The sequence below is a fragment of the Zootoca vivipara genome, chromosome 1 (genome assembly GCF_965207765.1).
Source record: "Zootoca vivipara chromosome 1, rZooViv2.hap1.1, whole genome shotgun sequence".
NCBI lineage: Eukaryota > Metazoa > Chordata > Lepidosauria > Squamata > Lacertidae > Zootoca > Zootoca vivipara.
The window spans coordinates 9,638,359-9,656,594 of record NC_142582.1 but is presented as its reverse complement, the minus strand read 5'-3'; the positions used below and the strand labels follow the sequence as shown (position 1 = coordinate 9,656,594).

Genomic DNA, 18,236 nt, shown 5'->3' with positions numbered 1-18,236 from the left:
GCTGGCTTTGATTAATTTAATTGCCTGCATTGTTTCTCCCGATTTTAATCTTCATCCGAGAGAGGAAGAGAGAGGGGCGGGGGAGGGTTTTCTCCTTTCGCAACCATGAGGCTTTAAATATATATTTCTATTTGATTGCTCTCTTTGCTTTCGTCCCGAGAGAAGCATTTGAAGCAGCTACTTCTGCTTAACACGGCTCCATGCAGCGTTGACCTGTGTGGGGGAGCGGCTAGCCTGTGGCTTGCAAGGCATGCTGGTCCAAGTCTTTCAGGTTCCATGTTTGAACCTCAGACCCCCATCTTGGAATCCTTGAGCAGCCGGCATTTAAAGGCCGCTGCTATGACTTGTCCTGAATGACTCAGCGACACCTTCTGTTCCAAGCATGACTTCCTCCTTGGAGGGAAGCGCCAACTCAAGTTGAGCGAGCATGTTCCTTGGCAAGGTGTCTGCTTGTCCATAGGGAGACCCTTTGGGCAAGCAGCCTGGGACATTTAACAAGGCACAGCATTCATGGCACCAACTTGAGTGGCCCAGAGTTGGGAAGTAGGAGATGGCAGTTCAAACCCCACTCAGGGGAAGGGGGCAGGATTGGGGCCCCCTCGCTAGTTTGCATGCCGAGTTTGAAAAGCCACTCATGTCGGGAGCAAAAGAGAGGGTGATCCTGAGACTCGAATGTACTCCACAGCAGTTAGCACCATCGCTGGTACAGTGGGACCTTGGTTCTCAAACTTAATCCGTTCCGGAAGTCCGTTCCAAAACCAAAGCGTTCCAAAACCAAGGCGCGCTTTCCCATAGAAAGTAATGCAAAGCGGATTAATCTGTTCCAGGCTTTTAAAAACAACCCCCTAAAAAAAGGGAATTTAACATGAATTTTATTATCTAACGAGACCATTGACCCATAAAATGAAAGCAATAAACAATGTACTGTACTATAAAATAAATAAGACAGTATTGTAGAAGATAAAAATTAAAATGACATTTTTTTTACTTACCTGCACTGATGAAAGTCACTGTTTGGATGGGGGGCTTTTATCCATTTCCACAGTCACACAATCAATCAATCAATCAATCAGCTGAACCGGATTCCACAGTCACAAAAATAAATTAACCAAAAAAGCCTCAAAAACGCAAAATAAATAGCAAAAACAAAGGCGCCACACTTAATCCGTTCTGGAAGTCCATTCGGCTTCTGAAATGTTCAAAAACCAAGGCGCAGCGTTTGAGAACCAAGGTGTTTGAGAACCAAGGTACCACTGTACACCCTTTAGAACACAGTGGTGCACAAATATGAGGGCTCTTTGTGTGTCTGTATAGGTTTTTGAATGTTTGCGTGATGCACATTTTTTCTACTCTGAAAGGGGCTATGGAAGAGAAGTCATTCCTTCTGGTCCCAAGCTCTTCCTGCTATACAGTGGTACCTCGGTTTATGAACACAATTTGTTCCAGAAGTCTGTTCATAAACTGAAGTGTTCATAAACTGAAGCAAACTTTCCCATTGAAAGTAATGGAAAGTGGATTAATCCGTTCCAGACGGGTCCGCGGAGTACTTCACCTGAAGCGTACTTAACCCGAAGCATGGGTGTAATTGGTTCCGAAAGTCTGTTCATAAACTGAAGCGTTCATAAACTGAAGCGAACTTTCCCATTGAAAGTAATGGAAAGTGAATTAATCGGTTCCAGATGGGTCCACGGCGTTCGTAAACCGAAAATTCGTAAACCGAGGGGTTCGTAAACCGACGTTCCACTGTATCTGTAATTAACAAGTATAGAATTAATTCCAGGTCCTAATATTGTTACTTTTTTACATATTCTAAACAAAGTTGTTATTTAGACTATTAATAACTAGAGCAATTACTCAGATCCTGCTATTTTATTCTTTGTCCCTTCAGCCAAGATTTTTGATGGGACAGTGACAATTTTTACCATGTACTGATTCCGTCTCCCTGAACCAGACTTTGTTTCCTAGGTTTTGGAAGACACAATGATATTCTCGCTGGCGGGGTCCATAATCACAGCTAAGTGTAAGTACACAAAACAGAACAGAAAGCATTGTGGAACTCAAACACAATAGATTTTAGTCTTCAAGGTCCTAGGCCAATGGAAAGATAGAAAGTTGCCCATCGGACCAAGCCTAGCCATATGTGAGCAACAGCTAAGAGTGTATTATGTTGGGACTCTGAAGTGAGACCCATGTAGCAGAAGTCGCGCCTAGTTCCATTCTCCACACAGAGGCAGATTGAAGTTCAAAATAGTTTACTGGGGCAGAAGATAAGGCTTCAGTAATACAGTCCCAGACATTGATATAGGCATACAGCTTGTCGGCTTTGCAGATACAGATATATACAAATATTTCTATTGATCCAGCAATTCAAAACACAACACAGACTCTGACTCCCAGACAAACGCACAGTTCGCCAATGAACTGACATGCCTTAATCACTTACATAAACGGCACAGGGCCATTGGTATAGCAATTGGCTTGGCTGACCCTGCACCTGTGGGCTTATCTTATACATGGGGTGATTTGTGTCCAAGAAGGAAATTAAACCCTTCCTCCACGTCCAGTTCTTGCAACATACTATGGTTGGTGAATTGGGACTAGGAAGTCTTGGGTTCAAATCACTGCTCAGCCATGAAGCTTAATATGGCCAGCTGCCCTGTGATCCTTGCGGATGATACAGAAATTTAATTAATTAAAGTTGGATGACCTTGGGTCATTGTCTTTCCAGGCTAACCTACCTTGTAGAGTTGTCCCAAAGATAAAATGGGAAATCCCCACATACTGAGCCCTGACGAAGGACAGAATATGATTTCGATCATTCTATCAGAATCAGGTTTCACTTGATTGGGGGTGAGATTGGTCCCCATTCATCACATGAAGCCATTTTCTCCAAACCACAGCCAACTGCCCGATACCTGATGCCGTACATGCCATTGGGCATGGCGCAGGTAGAGACACGACTGCAGGTACATGATCATGAGCCTTAAAAGTATGCTCTTTGTTGCGTGCCGGCAAGGGAGGCTTGCTGTCATAGACTGTCAGCAGATCAGTGGTAAGAGCAAGCCAGCTGGGAAAAAGGAGCTCTCAGTAGTGCAGCTGACCCCTGCCCCAAATGGGGCATGGGGAAACTTCTACAGCAGGGGTCAGCAAACTTTTTCAGCAGGAGGCCGGTCCACTGTCCCTCAGACCTCATGGGGGGCCAGACTGTCTGTCTGTCTGTCTGTCTGTCTGTCTGTCTGTCTGTCTGTCTGTCTGTCTGTCTGTCTATCTATCTATCTATCTATCTATCTATCTATCTATCTATCTATCTATCTATCTATCTTTAAAAAGAACAACTTCCTATGCCCCACAAATAACCCAGAGATGCATTTTAAATAAAAGCACACGTTTTACTCATGTAAAAACACGCTGATTCCTGGACCGTCCGTGGACCGGATTTAGGAGGCGATTGGGCTGGATCCGGGCCCCGGGCCTTAGTTTGCCTACCCATGTTCTACAGGCATGAAGTTGCTGCCTGTTGGCAGATAGGTAGAGACATTAAGCTTTGCATGGCTTGCCCCCCCCCCCCCAGCACGGTTTGCCATGCTGCAAAGGAAAAATGGGTCGCCTGACACCATGGTGATGTCAGTTGATTGACGGGTAGGCAGTCTCCCACCCGCCTGTCGAAATGGCCAGCCCATGGGATGGATCCATATCCCTGCTCTAGATATTTCTAACTCCTTCAAAAGCTATTCTAGCATAGGGGTTATGAGCGAGAAGTCTTATCATCTAAATCTGGGCTCTGCTTTAAACTCACTGGATAGCTTTCAGCAAGCTACTATCTCCCCAGCCTCCACCTGCAATGTGGGAATAATAATAATAATCATTGTCTACTTTACAGGGTGGTTATAGCGCTGGCTGAATCTTACATGTGACGCACTTAGGAGAAAGCACTCCATAATTGCTAAGTAGCAGCCTTACTTCAAAAGAACTCTTTAGCCTTTTGAAATGTCCTTCTGGTTTTTGGAAGCATAATTTTTTCATTTCCTCAGAACAGCTGTTTCCTCTTTGTGGGTAGCACTGCTTCGTATGATCTGATCTTTACATTCTGCGTTTTTTCTTTCTTTTTTTTAGCTACCGTACAGGAACTGTAAATCGAAAGGAAGAAATTGCTGACTTATATCCTCTCGTCTTCTGATGTATACTCTTTTTTTTTTAAACAGTGTGCACCTGGGCAGTTTATTTCTTGACTACCTCAAAAGAAATTCAGGAGAAGCTTTACAAGGAGATGGACCAAGTTCTTGAGAAAGGTCCAGTTACACCTGTGAAAATTGAGCAGCTCAGGTATGCACTTGGTTGTGTGTGTGTGTGTTTTATGGCTGTGCTTGGAACTCAACAGCGGCAACTTTCCTGATAATCTAACCAGTTTTGAGAGCAAGATTGTACCGCACACTCCTCTTCCACGTTGCTGTGATTTGGCATGTAGGAATCTCACGGGGGCAAATTCAGCTTGTGCAATTAAAGACGATTTGGCGCTTGTGTGCAGCAGACCTACTTCCAAGTAGACATCTGACTTCTTGCAATAAGGAAATTGATAGGAAAAGTCCCGGGCCAATTTGAATTGCTGTTGGCTTGATGCAATGTCGTCATATAGCCTCTCTGCAAAGAAATCTGAATGAAGGCCTTGTTTTATGCAAACAAATCAGGATGAACGCTCATCCAGACTGACCTTGCACTCCACTCCTTCTGTTCCTCTCTCTTACACCAATTTCCCTCCTCCTTTCTACGTTTTGTTTAAATCCTGCTATAACCATGGTCAACACAAACCAGAACTGAAGTGGGTTTGCAAACCCGGGTTACGAGGCAATCTTGTAACATTAGGCCCTGATTTTTAAGCAAATCCATGGACCAGAGGGGGAACTGAATGAACTAGGGGGGGGAGCCCCACATCAGAAGTTGCACTTCTTTTCTTCAAAGCTTGGTTAGCAATTTGGGAACATTCTGCGCCCGCGTTCTGGCCAGTTGAAATGCAATTTGTAGGCTAATGGATTGATCCTGCTACAAGTTGTGCTGTAACTTAACGTGAAGCCCTAGTTTTGATTCTTGCCCTTACAGAATTGAAGAAGTCCGAAGAAGTGTGTCGGATGGGGTTTTCATTGTTGTTGTTGCCTTTTTCTTGCTTCAAGCGAAAGGCTTGCAATGGGTTTCTCTGTTTGCAGATATTGCCGGCAGGTTCTGTGTGAGACTGTGAGGACATCAAGACTGACTCCGATTGCGGCTCGGCTGCAGGAGCTGGAGGGCAGAGTAGACCAGCATATTATTCCCAAAGAGGTAGGACTGGAAGCCAGTGCTCAAAGCCTCCCTTTCCTCTAATCAGGGAAAAGTCATTGTTATCATTTGTTAAAGGTTGGAAACCTCTCGGAGACGTTTTGCATGAAAAAGAAATAATGATATTTAGATTTGAGGACTGAAAATAATATTTGCTCATAGAAAGTGGAATTGTTGGGTGTTATATTGGATTGGATGAAGCGGATATTGTTTTTATATAGCAGACACAGGAAGAATCAGAAGTTCTTTACTTTCTGAATTATTTTTCGATCTTTCTCTTTTAACCTATTTATTTATTTATCCCCCCCCCTTTAATGTTTTTATTGTATCTAGATCAAAGTCTTTGTTGGTTCAAAAAGGGGGATAGGTACTAAGTTTTGAATTTTTCCTCTATAAGCCTTAATAATAATTTTTTAAAAGTTTTTTTAAGTGTCCCTTTCCTATGGATGAAAGCTAATATTTTGTTTTATTATAGGAATGCTTAGGTAGAAGTTTATGCATGAGGGCGTTCTTATTCCAGTAAGCCAGGCTATCAGATCACCAAGACTCTTGCCCACGTCTGAAGACCCTTCGTGTAAACCACGATTAAAAAGGAAATCTCCTAAGTAACCTTGGTTTCCTCTATCACCCAAGCTATGGTTACTAGCTTCATTTAAATGGAACATTCCCACCCTCACTCATCCTGACCACCTCCTCCAATCTGTGCTTGCTTGGAGCCAAACCCCACTTTTCTCTAGGTAGGCGTGCTCAGGATTGCATCCTGATGTCCGGCTTTAGCAGAGAGCTTCAAACCATTCCTCGCATCTGAAGGGAAAGCTCAAATGAACCAATCTGAAAGACAAACTAGAAAAAGATGTCTTCTATCAGTCTTGTTTTAATCAGCTTGCCTAGAAGTTTCTATCTTATTTCCATTCATAAAACAAAATGAAGCCTGCAGGGCCTGCGTTTTTGTTTTTGCATTCCTTCATTGAAATACAGTCTCTCTCCCCCCCCCCTCCAATAACAGCAGTTTCTTATTGCTGGCTTCCTAGTAGATGTCTGCTTTCCTACCTACGGGACCGCCTCTCCTGGTATGTCCCACGGAGGACCTTAAGGTCCACAAACAACAATACTCCGGAGATCCCGAGCCATAAGGTGGCTAGATTGGCCTCTACTAGGGCCAGGGCCCTTTCAGTATTGGCCCCAACTTGGTGGAATGCTCTTTCACAGGAGACCAGGGCCCTGCGGGATTTGTCATCTTTCCGCAGGACCTGCAAGACAGAGCTGTTCCGCCTGGCCTTTGGGCTGGACTTAGTCTGACCCCTGTGTTTTCCTCCCTCATGGCTTGGATTTATGGACTACTTAAAATGAGGCTGCATTTTAAATTTTAATATTGTATTTTAATCTGTCTTTTAATTAATTTCTTTTTATGTTTTATTGTAATTTTATTGGTGTTAGCCGCCCTCAGCCCGGTTTTGACTGGGGAGGGCAGGGTATAAATAAAAATTTATTATTATTATTATTCACTAGCAAACCGCCCCCCCCAACCCACTCCTTTCAAATTTAACAACTGGAAATTAGATTGGTTCACTTCAAATTCATTCTGCAAGGTGGTTGGATTTTGCAGGAATAAAGCTTGTTCAGTTTACATCCTGTACCAGTTTGCTTGGGGTAAAGGTAAAGGGACCCCTGACCATTAGGTCCAGTCGTGACCGACTCTGGGGTTGCGCGCTCATCTCGCATTATTGGCTGAGGGAGCCGGCGTACAGCTTCCAGGTCATGTGGCCAGCATGACAAAGCCGCTTCTGGCGAACCAGAGCAGCACACGGAAACGCCGTTTACCTTCCCGCTGTAGCGGTTCCTATTTATCTACTTGCATTTTGACGTGCTTTCGAACTGCTAGGTTGGCAGGAGCTGGGACCGAGCAACGGGAGCTCACCCCGTCACAGGGATTTGAACCGCCGACGTTCTGATCAGCAAGCCCTAGGCTCAGTGGTTTAACCCACAGCCCCACCTGGGTCCCATAGTTTGCTTGGGAGAAAGGCCTATTGAGAGGTACAGAATCCCTCTGCAAAGCCCGCAGTGGTCTGTTAGAGTGTGCAGTTTGTGTGCTGCAAATGTGGTGTGTAATCTGACCTGGCTAAAGTGATGCATTTTTCATTTCGTTTCAGACTCTCGTGCTGTATGCGCTCGGTGTGGTGTTACACGACAGCTCGGCCTGGCCGTTGCCCTATAAGTATGGAAACACAAGTTACTTTATCCGTTTCTGTCTTTCCCCTTCCAGCTGATTTTGCCACGTGTTTCTAAATGGATGCTTGGGCTGTTATTATTATTATTATTATTATTATTACTTATTAATTTATACCCCACCCATCTGGCTGGGTTTCCCCAGCCACTTTGGGCGGCCTCCAGCAAAATATTAAAATACAATAATTCATCAAATATTAAAAACAGGGCTGCCTTCAGATGTCTTCTAAAAGTCAGAGAGTTGTTTATTTCCTTGTCATCTGATGGGAGGGCATTCCACAGGGCAGGTGCCACTACCAAAAAGGCCCTCTGGCTGGTTCCCTGTAACTTCGCTTCTTGCAGTTAGAGAACTGCCAGAAGGCCCTTGGAGCTCAGTGACTGGGCTGAACGATGGGGCTGGAGACGTTCCTTCAGGTATACTGTACCATTTTAGAGGCAAGGGGGAGGACTGCATGTTGGAATTCTCCCCAGTGGTTTTTCTGGTTTTTTTTTTAAGCCCTGCGCATGGAAAAATAGCATGTGGGAAAAGAAGTCTTCTCTTGACCTTGCTTCCCAGGATAGCTCAGTTGGTAGAGAATGAGACTCTTAATCTCAAGGTTGTAGGTTTGAGACCCATACTAGGCAAATGTTTCCTGCATTGCAGGGGGTTGGACTAGATGTCCCTCGTGGTCCCTTCCAACTCTACGATTCTGTGATTCTATCATAGAATCGTAGAGCTGGAAGGGACCCTGGGGGTCATCTAGTCCAACCCCCTGCAATGTAGGAATATGCAGTTGTCCCATACGGGGATTGAACCTGCAACCTTGGCATTATCAGCACCACGCTCTAACCAACTGAGCCATAGCAGCCAAGGGAATATGTAATAATAATAATAATAATAATAATAATAATAATAATAATAATAATAATAATATTTATACCCTGCCCATCTGGCTGGGTTTTCCCAGCCACTCTGGGCAACTTACATAAAAAATGGTAAAACATTAAGACATTAAAAAATTCCTGATACAGGTTTGCCTGCCGTCTGTAGGGAAGGAGGCAGTCTTTCAGGTATTCGGAGCCTAAGTCATTTAGGACTTTAAACAGTAACGTGAACACCTTGAATTAGGCCCGGAAATGAACTGACAACCGGTCTGTTGTGCTGCTTGTATGGGATGGCGAGAGGTGAAATAGCCTCTTGCCATATGCTTGATGCTCTGGAAATAGCTTACAGCTGTATTGCAGAAGACCCCTCCTTGATGCCTTCCTTTTTAACAGACAGGAGGTTTTAGAAGTGCGGGAGAATCAAACATTTATCCCCCCCCCAATACAGTCCCAGGAGATGGTCCTGAACGTGCAGTTCAGTTCTATATATTTTTGAACCTAATTAAACATCATGGGTGACGCAAAAAGCCCCTTTGTTAAGACGGATTTGCATTCTTGCTTTCAAACTCAAGGCTTTATATAACTGCAAATGTGATCTTGCAAAATGCTTTTGGTGGCATTTTTTTTTAATCAATAACTTCCTTTTCTGAGCGTTCCTGACCTTCTGTGGCAAATGTTGTGTGCAGGATTTTCTTTTTAAAAACAGGTCGCTGTGAGAAGGAGATGTTGCAATTGCAATTCATAATAAAATCTGTGGTTCGGAGGAGGAAACATCAATCATGGGTTTCTGTTTTTAAGGAAATGGAGGTTCTACCTCATTTCCAGTCTCTTTTTTATGGATTCTTGGCTTCAGATTTTGACTTCTGCAGCATGACAGAAACTGCTCTAGCTCTCCTTAGCCTCCAGATGGCAACTTTTAATAGTTCGGGCACCGTTGCTCACTGATTTCAGTTCAGGGAGGAAACACAGTAGGGCTGAATTTGAAGAAATAAAATCAGTCTAAGAGCCCCTGTTCTCTCTCCGGCAGCCATAGCTTTCCTCTTAGAAAAAGGAAGCAGATGAGCAACACAGCCAATAAGAATCGTAGTCTCCAGGAGTTCCACAGGAAGAACTGGAAGTGCAAGTCTTGTCCCTTTTAAAAAATGGCTGCCACACTCTTTTCTTGGGGCCGGGGAAGGGTGAAAAGTAAAAAATGGCTAGGTGTTGGATATTGGAGTACAGTCATACCTTAGTTTTCAAACGTCTTGTGACTCAAACGTTTTGGCTCCTGAATGCTGCAAACACAGAAGTGAATGTTCTGGTTTGCGAACTGTTTTTGGAAGCCGAACGTCCGATACGACTTCCACAGCTTCCAATTGAGTGCAGAAAGCTCCTGCAGGCAATCAGAAGCCGTGCCTTGGTTTTCCAACCTTTTCGGAAGTCGAACGGACTTCCGGAATGTATTCTGTTCAACAACCAAGGCATGACTGTATTGTTAAAAAGTCCGCAGCCCGTCAGATCTACGACTAAACAAAATTGTCGGCCACAGAAATGCTGTCTGGATTTTCTGCCTTAGGCTCTTCGGTGTTCTGCAAATGATGTGGAAACAGACATGTTCCTCATAAAACACTCGTCTTTAGGGCAATGTGAGCAATGGAGGGGGAATGGGATGTGTGTTTGTGTGTGTGTGCATGCACAGGTGTGACCTGTGCAAAGTTATTCTCCGCTTGCTTCCTAAATTCCCTTTATGGCAACCGTGGGGAGCCTGTGGCTCTCATAGACTCACAGCGTTGGAAGGGATCATGAGGGTACTCCAGCCCAAGTCCCTGCCATGCGTGACTTTTTTGCCCCGGTGTCGGACTCGAACCTGCGACCCTGAGATAAACAATCTTGTGCTCTACCCTCTGAGCTATCGCCGTTGCATGTTGCTGAACTACAACTCCCACCTTCCCTCAGCATGGGCCATTCTTTCTGGGGCTGGTGGGAACTGTAACTCATCTGAAGGGCCAGAGGTTCCCCACACCTGCCATAAAGGGGATTTAGAAAGCAAGGGGAGAATACATTTGCCCGGTGCTGCGCCTGGAGGCTGGAAGGTGACCTGGTGATCACAACCTGGCGATGGCATCTTACTCTGAACCGGTCTCCCATCTGTGGGCGGTCCACCCCCAGTCCTGTCCTGAAGCCAACAGAAAGTGTTGCCCATCGCAGGCAGGTGGAGATGGAGGCTGGCAGGGACTGGGGAAGCCTCTGCTGCCGATAGTGCCCGGCAGCCATGCCATCTGTGCGTTCGGCGGGGCTGTGACTGAATTTAGTGGCGCCACGTTGCCCCGCAGCCCCTTCGGGGTTCTTTAAAATGTGAGTGGGGGTTGTGTTGAACCGCCCCCTCCCCAACTGTTTCATGACAATGAGCATAAGACGCCTCATTTTTAAAAAGTTTATGACCCTTGCCTTTTTATGCCCTCCCTGCATAGCTGCCAAGTTCCGGCCTGAGAAATAAGGGACTGGACCGGAAGTAGCAGACCGGAAGTAGCGCTGCCGCCATTTTGGAACTGGGCGGAGCATGCTCAGAAGCTACTTTTGGTGCTGTTCTGCCCTATTCCAAAATGGCCGCCGCACCAGAAGTCGCGCTGCAGCCAGTTTGGAACTGGGCAAAGCAGCATCAAAGGTCGCTTCTGAGCATGCCCCGCCCAGTTCCAAAATGGCCGCCGCGCCAGAATAAACCGGGGGGGAAACAAAAAAATCCGTTTTTTCGGTTGGGGACAGCTGGAAAAACAGGGGTTTCCCGGGGAATACGGGAGACTTGGCAGCTATGCCTCCCTGGCAGTCCTTGGCCTGTTACTATTTGACAGGCAGCAGATCAAAATGAATCTCCATTACGTATTATCATCGACCCATTTTATACACAGTGTTCCAAATTGTTTTCAGGTGCAAGTGCCTTTTTTTTTTTTTAATCAAAGAGTTCCTCTTTCTGCTAACTTTTTAAATTGCAAATCTTCTATCAGAGTCCTGGTCCCAGAGATACTTTTCAACGGTGGATACCAGAGACTGAGCATGGGATCTTGTGTGTGTGCTCCGCTGGCACCTTCCAAAACTGGTTTTCAGCCGGAGCTTGCTGTCAATTCCTGCAGCGTGCAAACCGTGGGGTGAAATGAGGGCACTTGCCTGAGAGCTATACGTGGTGATGATGTCAGTGGGATGAAAGAAATTATGGGTGGAGGGCAGGAGTATGGGAAGTGGAAGCAACTCTTGACAAGGAGAAACTGTTGCCTCCCGCAAATCCTGCTGCATTGACCCCAAAAAGCAAAAAAATGAACTTTCTTCCCTATACGGCAGCTACTAATAGCTGCCTGTTCTGATTGCCTCTAGGTTGGCTTTTTAAAAAGTTGGCAGTAGGGAATTCAGCAAATATGAGCTGAATTTGCTGTTATCACTGCAAATCCCAGCTGGCTTTTAAGAAAAGGGTGCAACACTCAAACAGCTAAAGGTTTGAAGAATAAAATAAATAAATAAATCTTTTCACACCCAGAGAAATACCATGCATGTAAAATAGCACATGTGCTGCAACACAGCCTCTACTCGATATTATTTTCTGCGGTGAATGCTTCCCCCCACCCCCAACACACACTTTTCCCTTTTTGCTTTGGAAACAAACAACCTGGCATCATCTTAATTTTCAATTACCATCCAATAACAGCCTCATTATAACAATACCAAATTATAATACAATTACTTATACCAATCATTCGAATACCGAATTATTTAACGCCTGGCATCATCTTACTGCTTTTGTCAATCCCTCGATGGTGGCAATCTTAACGTTAATTTAGACACTAGGCTGTATAATTGCTTTTTTTTTATTAAAAAAAACCACACCAAAAACCCACTGACCTGATGGCGAAACAAGCTTTTCTTTCTAATGAATCATCAGCTTCTGCACAGGTACCTGTTCGCAGGCTGGCTGGGTTGAGAAATATTGGGAGGAAGTACTGTGCAGGCCGGCAGGCAGGCTGCAAGGAAAGGAGAGCAGAGAACTTAGATTGCAGGGCTTTAGCAAGCAGTAGAGAATCGAGGGAGAAAAGGGTTCAGGCACACAGACACTGGGAACTTGTATATCTTGTGCTGATGTACTTTCTACCTTATAATGGCATTCTTGCAGACCTAGTTCTTGGGGTCAGAGAGGTTTCCGATCCTTATTTTTGTTCCTTCTTTCTCTTGTAGATTTGATCCAGATAGATTCAGTGACGACTCTGCCATGAAAAACTTCTCCCTTCTGGGTTTCTCAGGGAGCCAGGAATGCCCTGAACTGAGGTGAGCATGTTTTTTTAATTTTTTCGGGGGGGGGGGGGAGGGGAGCAAGAAGAGAGCATCTCTGTTTCTATGAGGAACATACCTGCCAAGTTGCTGTCAGAGAAATAAGGGACTGGGCCGGAAATAGCAGACCGGAAGTAGCGCTGCTGCCATTTTGGAACTGGGCGGAGCATGCTCAGAAGCGACTTTTGATGCTGCTTTGCCCTGTTCCAAAATGGCCGCCACACCGGAAGTCACGCTGCAGCCCTTTTGGAACTGGGCAGAGCAGCATCAAAAGTCGCTTCTGAGCATGCTCCGCCCAGTTCCAAAATGGCCGCCGCACCAGAATAAACCGGGGGAAAACAAAAAAAATCCATTTTTTCAGCTAGGAACAGCTGGAAAAACGGGGATTTCCCGGGGAAAACGGGAGACTTGGCAGCTATGATGAGGAGTGAGGCAGCAAGAGAGAGAGGGGGCCTTTTGGGTAGCATTTTGTCCAGGTCATTCTGCGTAATGGATTTATTATTATTATTATTATTATTATTATTATTATTATTATTATTATTATTTATACCCCGCCCTTCCCAGTCAAGACCGGGCTCAGGGCGTCTAACAACAATATCAAAGCAAGCATAAAAGAAACAATTCAATTAAAATGCAGATTAAATACAATGTTAAAATTCAATTTTAAAATTAGGAATCTACAAGTGCAACCTCATTTAAATAACTGTAGGATAAAGCCTTAGGGGTGGGTAAAACCGGGGTCAGACTGAGTTAGTCCAAAGGCCAAGCGGAACAGCTCCGTCTTGCAGGCCCTACGAAAAGATGAAAACTCCCACTGGACCCTAGTCTCCTGAGAGAGAGCATTCCACCAGGTCGGGGCTAGTACTGAGAAGGCCCTGGTCCTGGTCGAGGCCAGTCTAACATTGTGTGATCTCCTCCGTTGCCTGTTCTTGCTTTGATCCTAGAGATAAGATGGAAGGGAATTTTTCTGTCCACTCCTCTTTCTTACTCTCCCCCTCGCCTCCGGAGTGGTGACTGGGCCCTGCAAAAAAAGACTCGGGGGGGGGGGGGTACTGTCATGAAATTCTACTCAATATTGATCCAGAGCAGTTTCCAACGTATAGTTAGCAGAGTAAAATCTTAAACATGTTGCGGGATTCCCAAAAAAATAGAGGCAATTAATATTTCATCCAGCAGAGCTTTACTGCTACTGAAGGCAAATGAGCACCATGGTCACAAATCCAATGCATTCAGGATTGGCACTGTCCATAGGAAATCCAGTTGCTGCAGACTTAACCTAACTTACAATAACTTATAATAAGTCTAAAACTCAACGCTAAGCATACTCTGTACAGAACACCCCACCAGAAGGAAGAGTGATAGAAAGAGAAAGTGGAACCCAGGCTCCTTCTGGCCTATTTTTATTGCCAGCATGACCTTGGCATACGAGATAACAGAACCACTTTAAGCCAGCTGTACTCAGCTTCTCTGAAGGAATAACCCAAACACCAGGAACCTTCTGCTTGCTTCTTTCACACAGAGAAGCTTCCAGAACCCTCTTGAATTAATTAGAATAGGAAAGCTCTCTACACATCAGATCAATACTTTCTGTACTAAGAAATGCACAAGCTGACAGGTACCTCCTCAGCAGTGTGGGATGGGGCGCAAGGAGAGGAGGGGAATTGCCCCAAATTGGAAGCCCCTGCCCTCCCTCAGGGTCCCACACTCCAGAGAGGCGTTTGGGAGGATTCAAGCCTCTGCCTTTTTCTTATTTGCCTTCTCCTCCCCTCGGGTTATCCAGGTTTGCTTACACGGTAGCTACAATCCTGCTGACTGTGATCGTGAGGAAACTCCACTTGCATGCTGTAGAAGGTCAAGTCGTGGATACCAGATATGAGCTGGTCACCTCGCCAAAGGAGGAAGCCTGGATAACCATATCCAAGAGAAACTGAGGCGAGAGCCGTGGAATTTTATTTCAAGAGAAGAATCCTGTTGGTGCCATCCGCCGTCTTCCGTTATCTCACTGTACTGTAGTAATTTTTAGGCCTTCTTGGCCTAAAATACTTCCCCTCTTCTTTAATGAAAATGGCCTAAGCTAGGGGTGCCGTATGTCCAGAATTTCCCAGACATAACCAGAATATGGCAGTCAGAAACAGCGTCTGGGTGAAAATTGCTGACGTGTCTGGGAAGATCCGGACGTATGGCAATCCATGTCGGAAGTCTAGATTTTGGCGAATTTCCTTAAAAACAGTTCAAAAACGTTTTATTTTGCAATAAAAGCTCAACAACTTTTGGCAAAACAAAAAACAAATAACAGTTCAACAACTTTTTTACTCGACAACCATTTTTGTGTCCGGATTTTCACTTTTTGAAATATGGCAACTCTACCAAAACACTGAAGATAATCAGTTTTGCCTGTAACAAAACTGTAATATAATCTGAAGGGTTGACAGAAGAGGATAAATTTATAGAATAAATGTATTGCAGACTAAGCTCCCACCACTGAAAGCTGGAAATAATTAGAGTTGCAAAATAGCCGCACATTCTGTTGTAGATTCTGCAAACTTGTTTTTATATATGAAGGAACACTTTTTATTCTCACAGGGGCAGGAATCACTTTTTCAGGACTGTGTCGTTGCATGGGAAAACACAATTTTTGGTGTAACGTTTGACGAGTTCTAGCCTTAATTTAAGCCTTGACTTAGCTACAAAAGACCAAATGGTTGCAGACTGGCTGTTAAGGTGTGCAAAGGAGGCCAGAAGCCCGCATTCAATAAATCTGTGGGTGAATATTCAAGATCACATGCAGAAGCACATTAGTTAGTTACAGCTTCTCATTTGTATGCCTAGTCCAGGCTCCAATCCAGTTTAAGTCAGTTGCGACTAATCCCCATTGAAAGCAATGGAACACGTTCATTGTAAGTTGGAGACACCCCGTTGCATTCAATGGGACTTGGCCGCAACTGACTTAAACTGGATTGGGACTGATCAGGTTCAGGAGTGAGGCACAGTGATTGTATTGATGAATTCTCTTTGTGTGCAGGAGTAGTTCTGAACTGAATTAATCCAGAAGAACACACCTAAGGATGTTGCCTTTTAATTTTTTTCAACGGAGACTGGGAAGAGCTGCTTTTCTGCCAAACCAGCTGCGCTACCAATGCAGTGTTTTGTTTTCAAAAGTAGCTCCGATCAAAATGAATCTCTGTTATGCATTATCATCAACCCATTTTATATACAAAGTTTCCAATTGTTTTCAGGCCCAGGTGCCTTTTTTATTTATTTATCAGAGTTCCTCTTCCTGCTAACTTTTTAAATTGTAATTCTTCTATCCATGCAAACAGGCAAATAAGAACAGTCAGCAAAATTAGTACACTAAGTTTAAAGGCTTGTGACTGGTTAGCAGCCCCGGATTTTTCTTTTCTTTCTTTCTTTACCTTGCTGAGCTTTTTACTTAATGCATCTGGATTGTGCTACAAACCATTGTTTAGACTTATCTGGCGAGGAGGCACCTTATTTGAATTCCCCACCTCCCTGTGCTCTGCCTAGGGGTACCCTATGCTTTTGTATGACACCTACAGGCAACAACCATTTTAGGCATGTCCCCAAGTGATGCACAATTGCCAGCGTGTGGGTTCTTTTTGCCCCAGAACGGGGCTGGGAATGGATCTTCCGTGCAAAATTGTTGCCATCTGTACTGGGGTGAATCAAGCCCTTTCCAGAAGGCAGATTCTCTTAAGATTTTGAGGTGAGTGTTTGACTTGATCACTGATCAGCACAATAAACCTGTTTCTCAACATCAACGCTATGCAACTTTGGAAAAACCAGGCGATGGGTGATGGAAATGCCTTCTGACATTTGCCAGGTACTATAAACCTTTTGAATGCCACAAGATGCCTGTTTATCCTCCCTACCCCCCAGTATTAAGGCTGCAAGGTGATTGACCAAGAAGCAGGAAGCAGATGACCTACTTATACAAAATGGCCCAAACGCAGCCGCCTAGGGTCCAAAAGACTTTCCAAGGCTTGTAAGAGAATGCCGGGAATCTTGAGCACCAGTAGGTATGTTCTCAGCTTCCTATCTGCATTTGCAGCGCCCGAAGTAGGGTATGGCCTGCTATCTCCCATGCCTGCTGCAGAAAGTGCAAGAACATCTTGTAGACATGGAGGCTCTGCATCCGTGATTGGATTATGCAGGGAGCACATGCAGAAGAGTTTATATGTCTTCAATTTTAGACACGCAGAGCTCTGTGTGTCTCCCGCTTTTTGCGTGCAAGTTGCAGAATGGGTTGTGCTTTGCCCAACATTTCAGTGAGCGTGGTTTATAAGGTGAGACTAGAACCGAGTGTGCATTCTTTGACTTCCACCGCAGATGGGAATTAAGAACTTATTTTCTCATTACTTGATCCTGGACTTGATTGGGTGTGCTGTTCTCCTGCTTCCTTTCTAACTTCATTCTTTCCTTAAATAAAGTATGCTTTGACATACTGTACTTTGATTGCTGGGGAAGCCTGTGGTTGTTTTTAACATAGTTTTCTTTACAGGTTGAGCATAGGGTGGAGAATCGCAGGATTAAGCGGAACTGCTCCTTCATCAGGTTGTGGCCAGTGTTCGGAACCCCCATTGCTCTAGACACATTTTGCAACAGGGAACTTCACGAGCTCGAGCAGTTTCTGAGCTCTCAGCGCAGTACTGCACCTAAGATTTCAGATTAAACTGCAGAGTGGAAGGAAAGGGGGACCCTTTTCTGCCTCCCCACTTCCAGCTATTCTCTGAAGACTGGAGAAGAGACCCTCTTAAGAATAGGCAGGGGAAGGACTAGACCAGGCACAGGCAAACTCGGCCCTCCAGATGTTTTGGGGCTACAATTCCCATCATCCCTGACCACTGGTCCTGTTAGCTGGGGATGATGGGAGTTGCAGTCTCAAAACATCTGGGGGGGCCGTGTTTGCCTATGCCTGGACTAGACCATGTGAAAAATGAACATAACATTTTAGCTGCAGTTCATTCATTTGTAGTTTTGTATTCTTGTTGTTAAAAAAGCACGCCTAGACATTCCATTGTTGCGCCCATAACCTAGGCTAAAGGTGCCGTTTAGCTCCTAGCTTTCCTATCTCAGTTTCTAACACTGGTTGTGGCAGGGGTGGGCGGGCAGGAGAAGGGGACACACCATTGGCATTGGATTCTTGCAGAAAGCAACCGAGCTCTCAGTATGACGCTTCCAGGTCCAGTCTCTACAGCCTGCACCTTTTATCCATGCGAAGGCAATTGTTCTGTCAGCACACACTTCTCCCTTCTCCTCCCACCCTATGCCATTCTGGATGTTTACACAAACCCCCTGAGCATATTGGGGGAGCAGTCCCATTAAAGGTAAAGGTAAAGGGACCCCTGACCATTAGGTCCAGTCGTGACCGACTCTGGGGTTGCGCGCTCATCTCGCATTATTGGCCGAGGGAGCCGGCGTATAGCTTCCAGGTCATGTGGCCAGCATGACAAAGCCGCTTCTGGCAAACCAGAGCAGCACATGGTAACACCGTTTACCTTCCCACTGTAGCGGTTCCTATTTATCTACTT

General features: G+C 45.0%; 1 protein-coding gene across 2 annotated transcripts in view; it reads left to right on the top strand.

Moving 5' to 3' along the window:
* Nucleotides 1-17,160, top strand: part of CYP20A1 (cytochrome P450 family 20 subfamily A member 1) — a 29,499-nt gene extending 12,339 nt beyond the window's left edge. For both annotated transcript variants that reach the window (XM_035137571.3, XM_088671305.1), the window contains exons 8-13: nt 1,966-2,020; nt 4,203-4,323; nt 5,199-5,310; nt 7,458-7,522; nt 12,595-12,684; nt 14,468-17,160. In XM_035137571.3, coding sequence (XP_034993462.2) covers nt 1,966-2,020; nt 4,203-4,323; nt 5,199-5,310; nt 7,458-7,522; nt 12,595-12,684; nt 14,468-14,618 — 594 coding nt within the window. In that variant the 3' untranslated portion in view covers nt 14,619-17,160. The remainder of the gene's footprint in view (nt 1-1,965; nt 2,021-4,202; nt 4,324-5,198; nt 5,311-7,457; nt 7,523-12,594; nt 12,685-14,467) is intronic.
* Nucleotides 17,161-18,236: the final 1,076 nt, after the last annotated feature.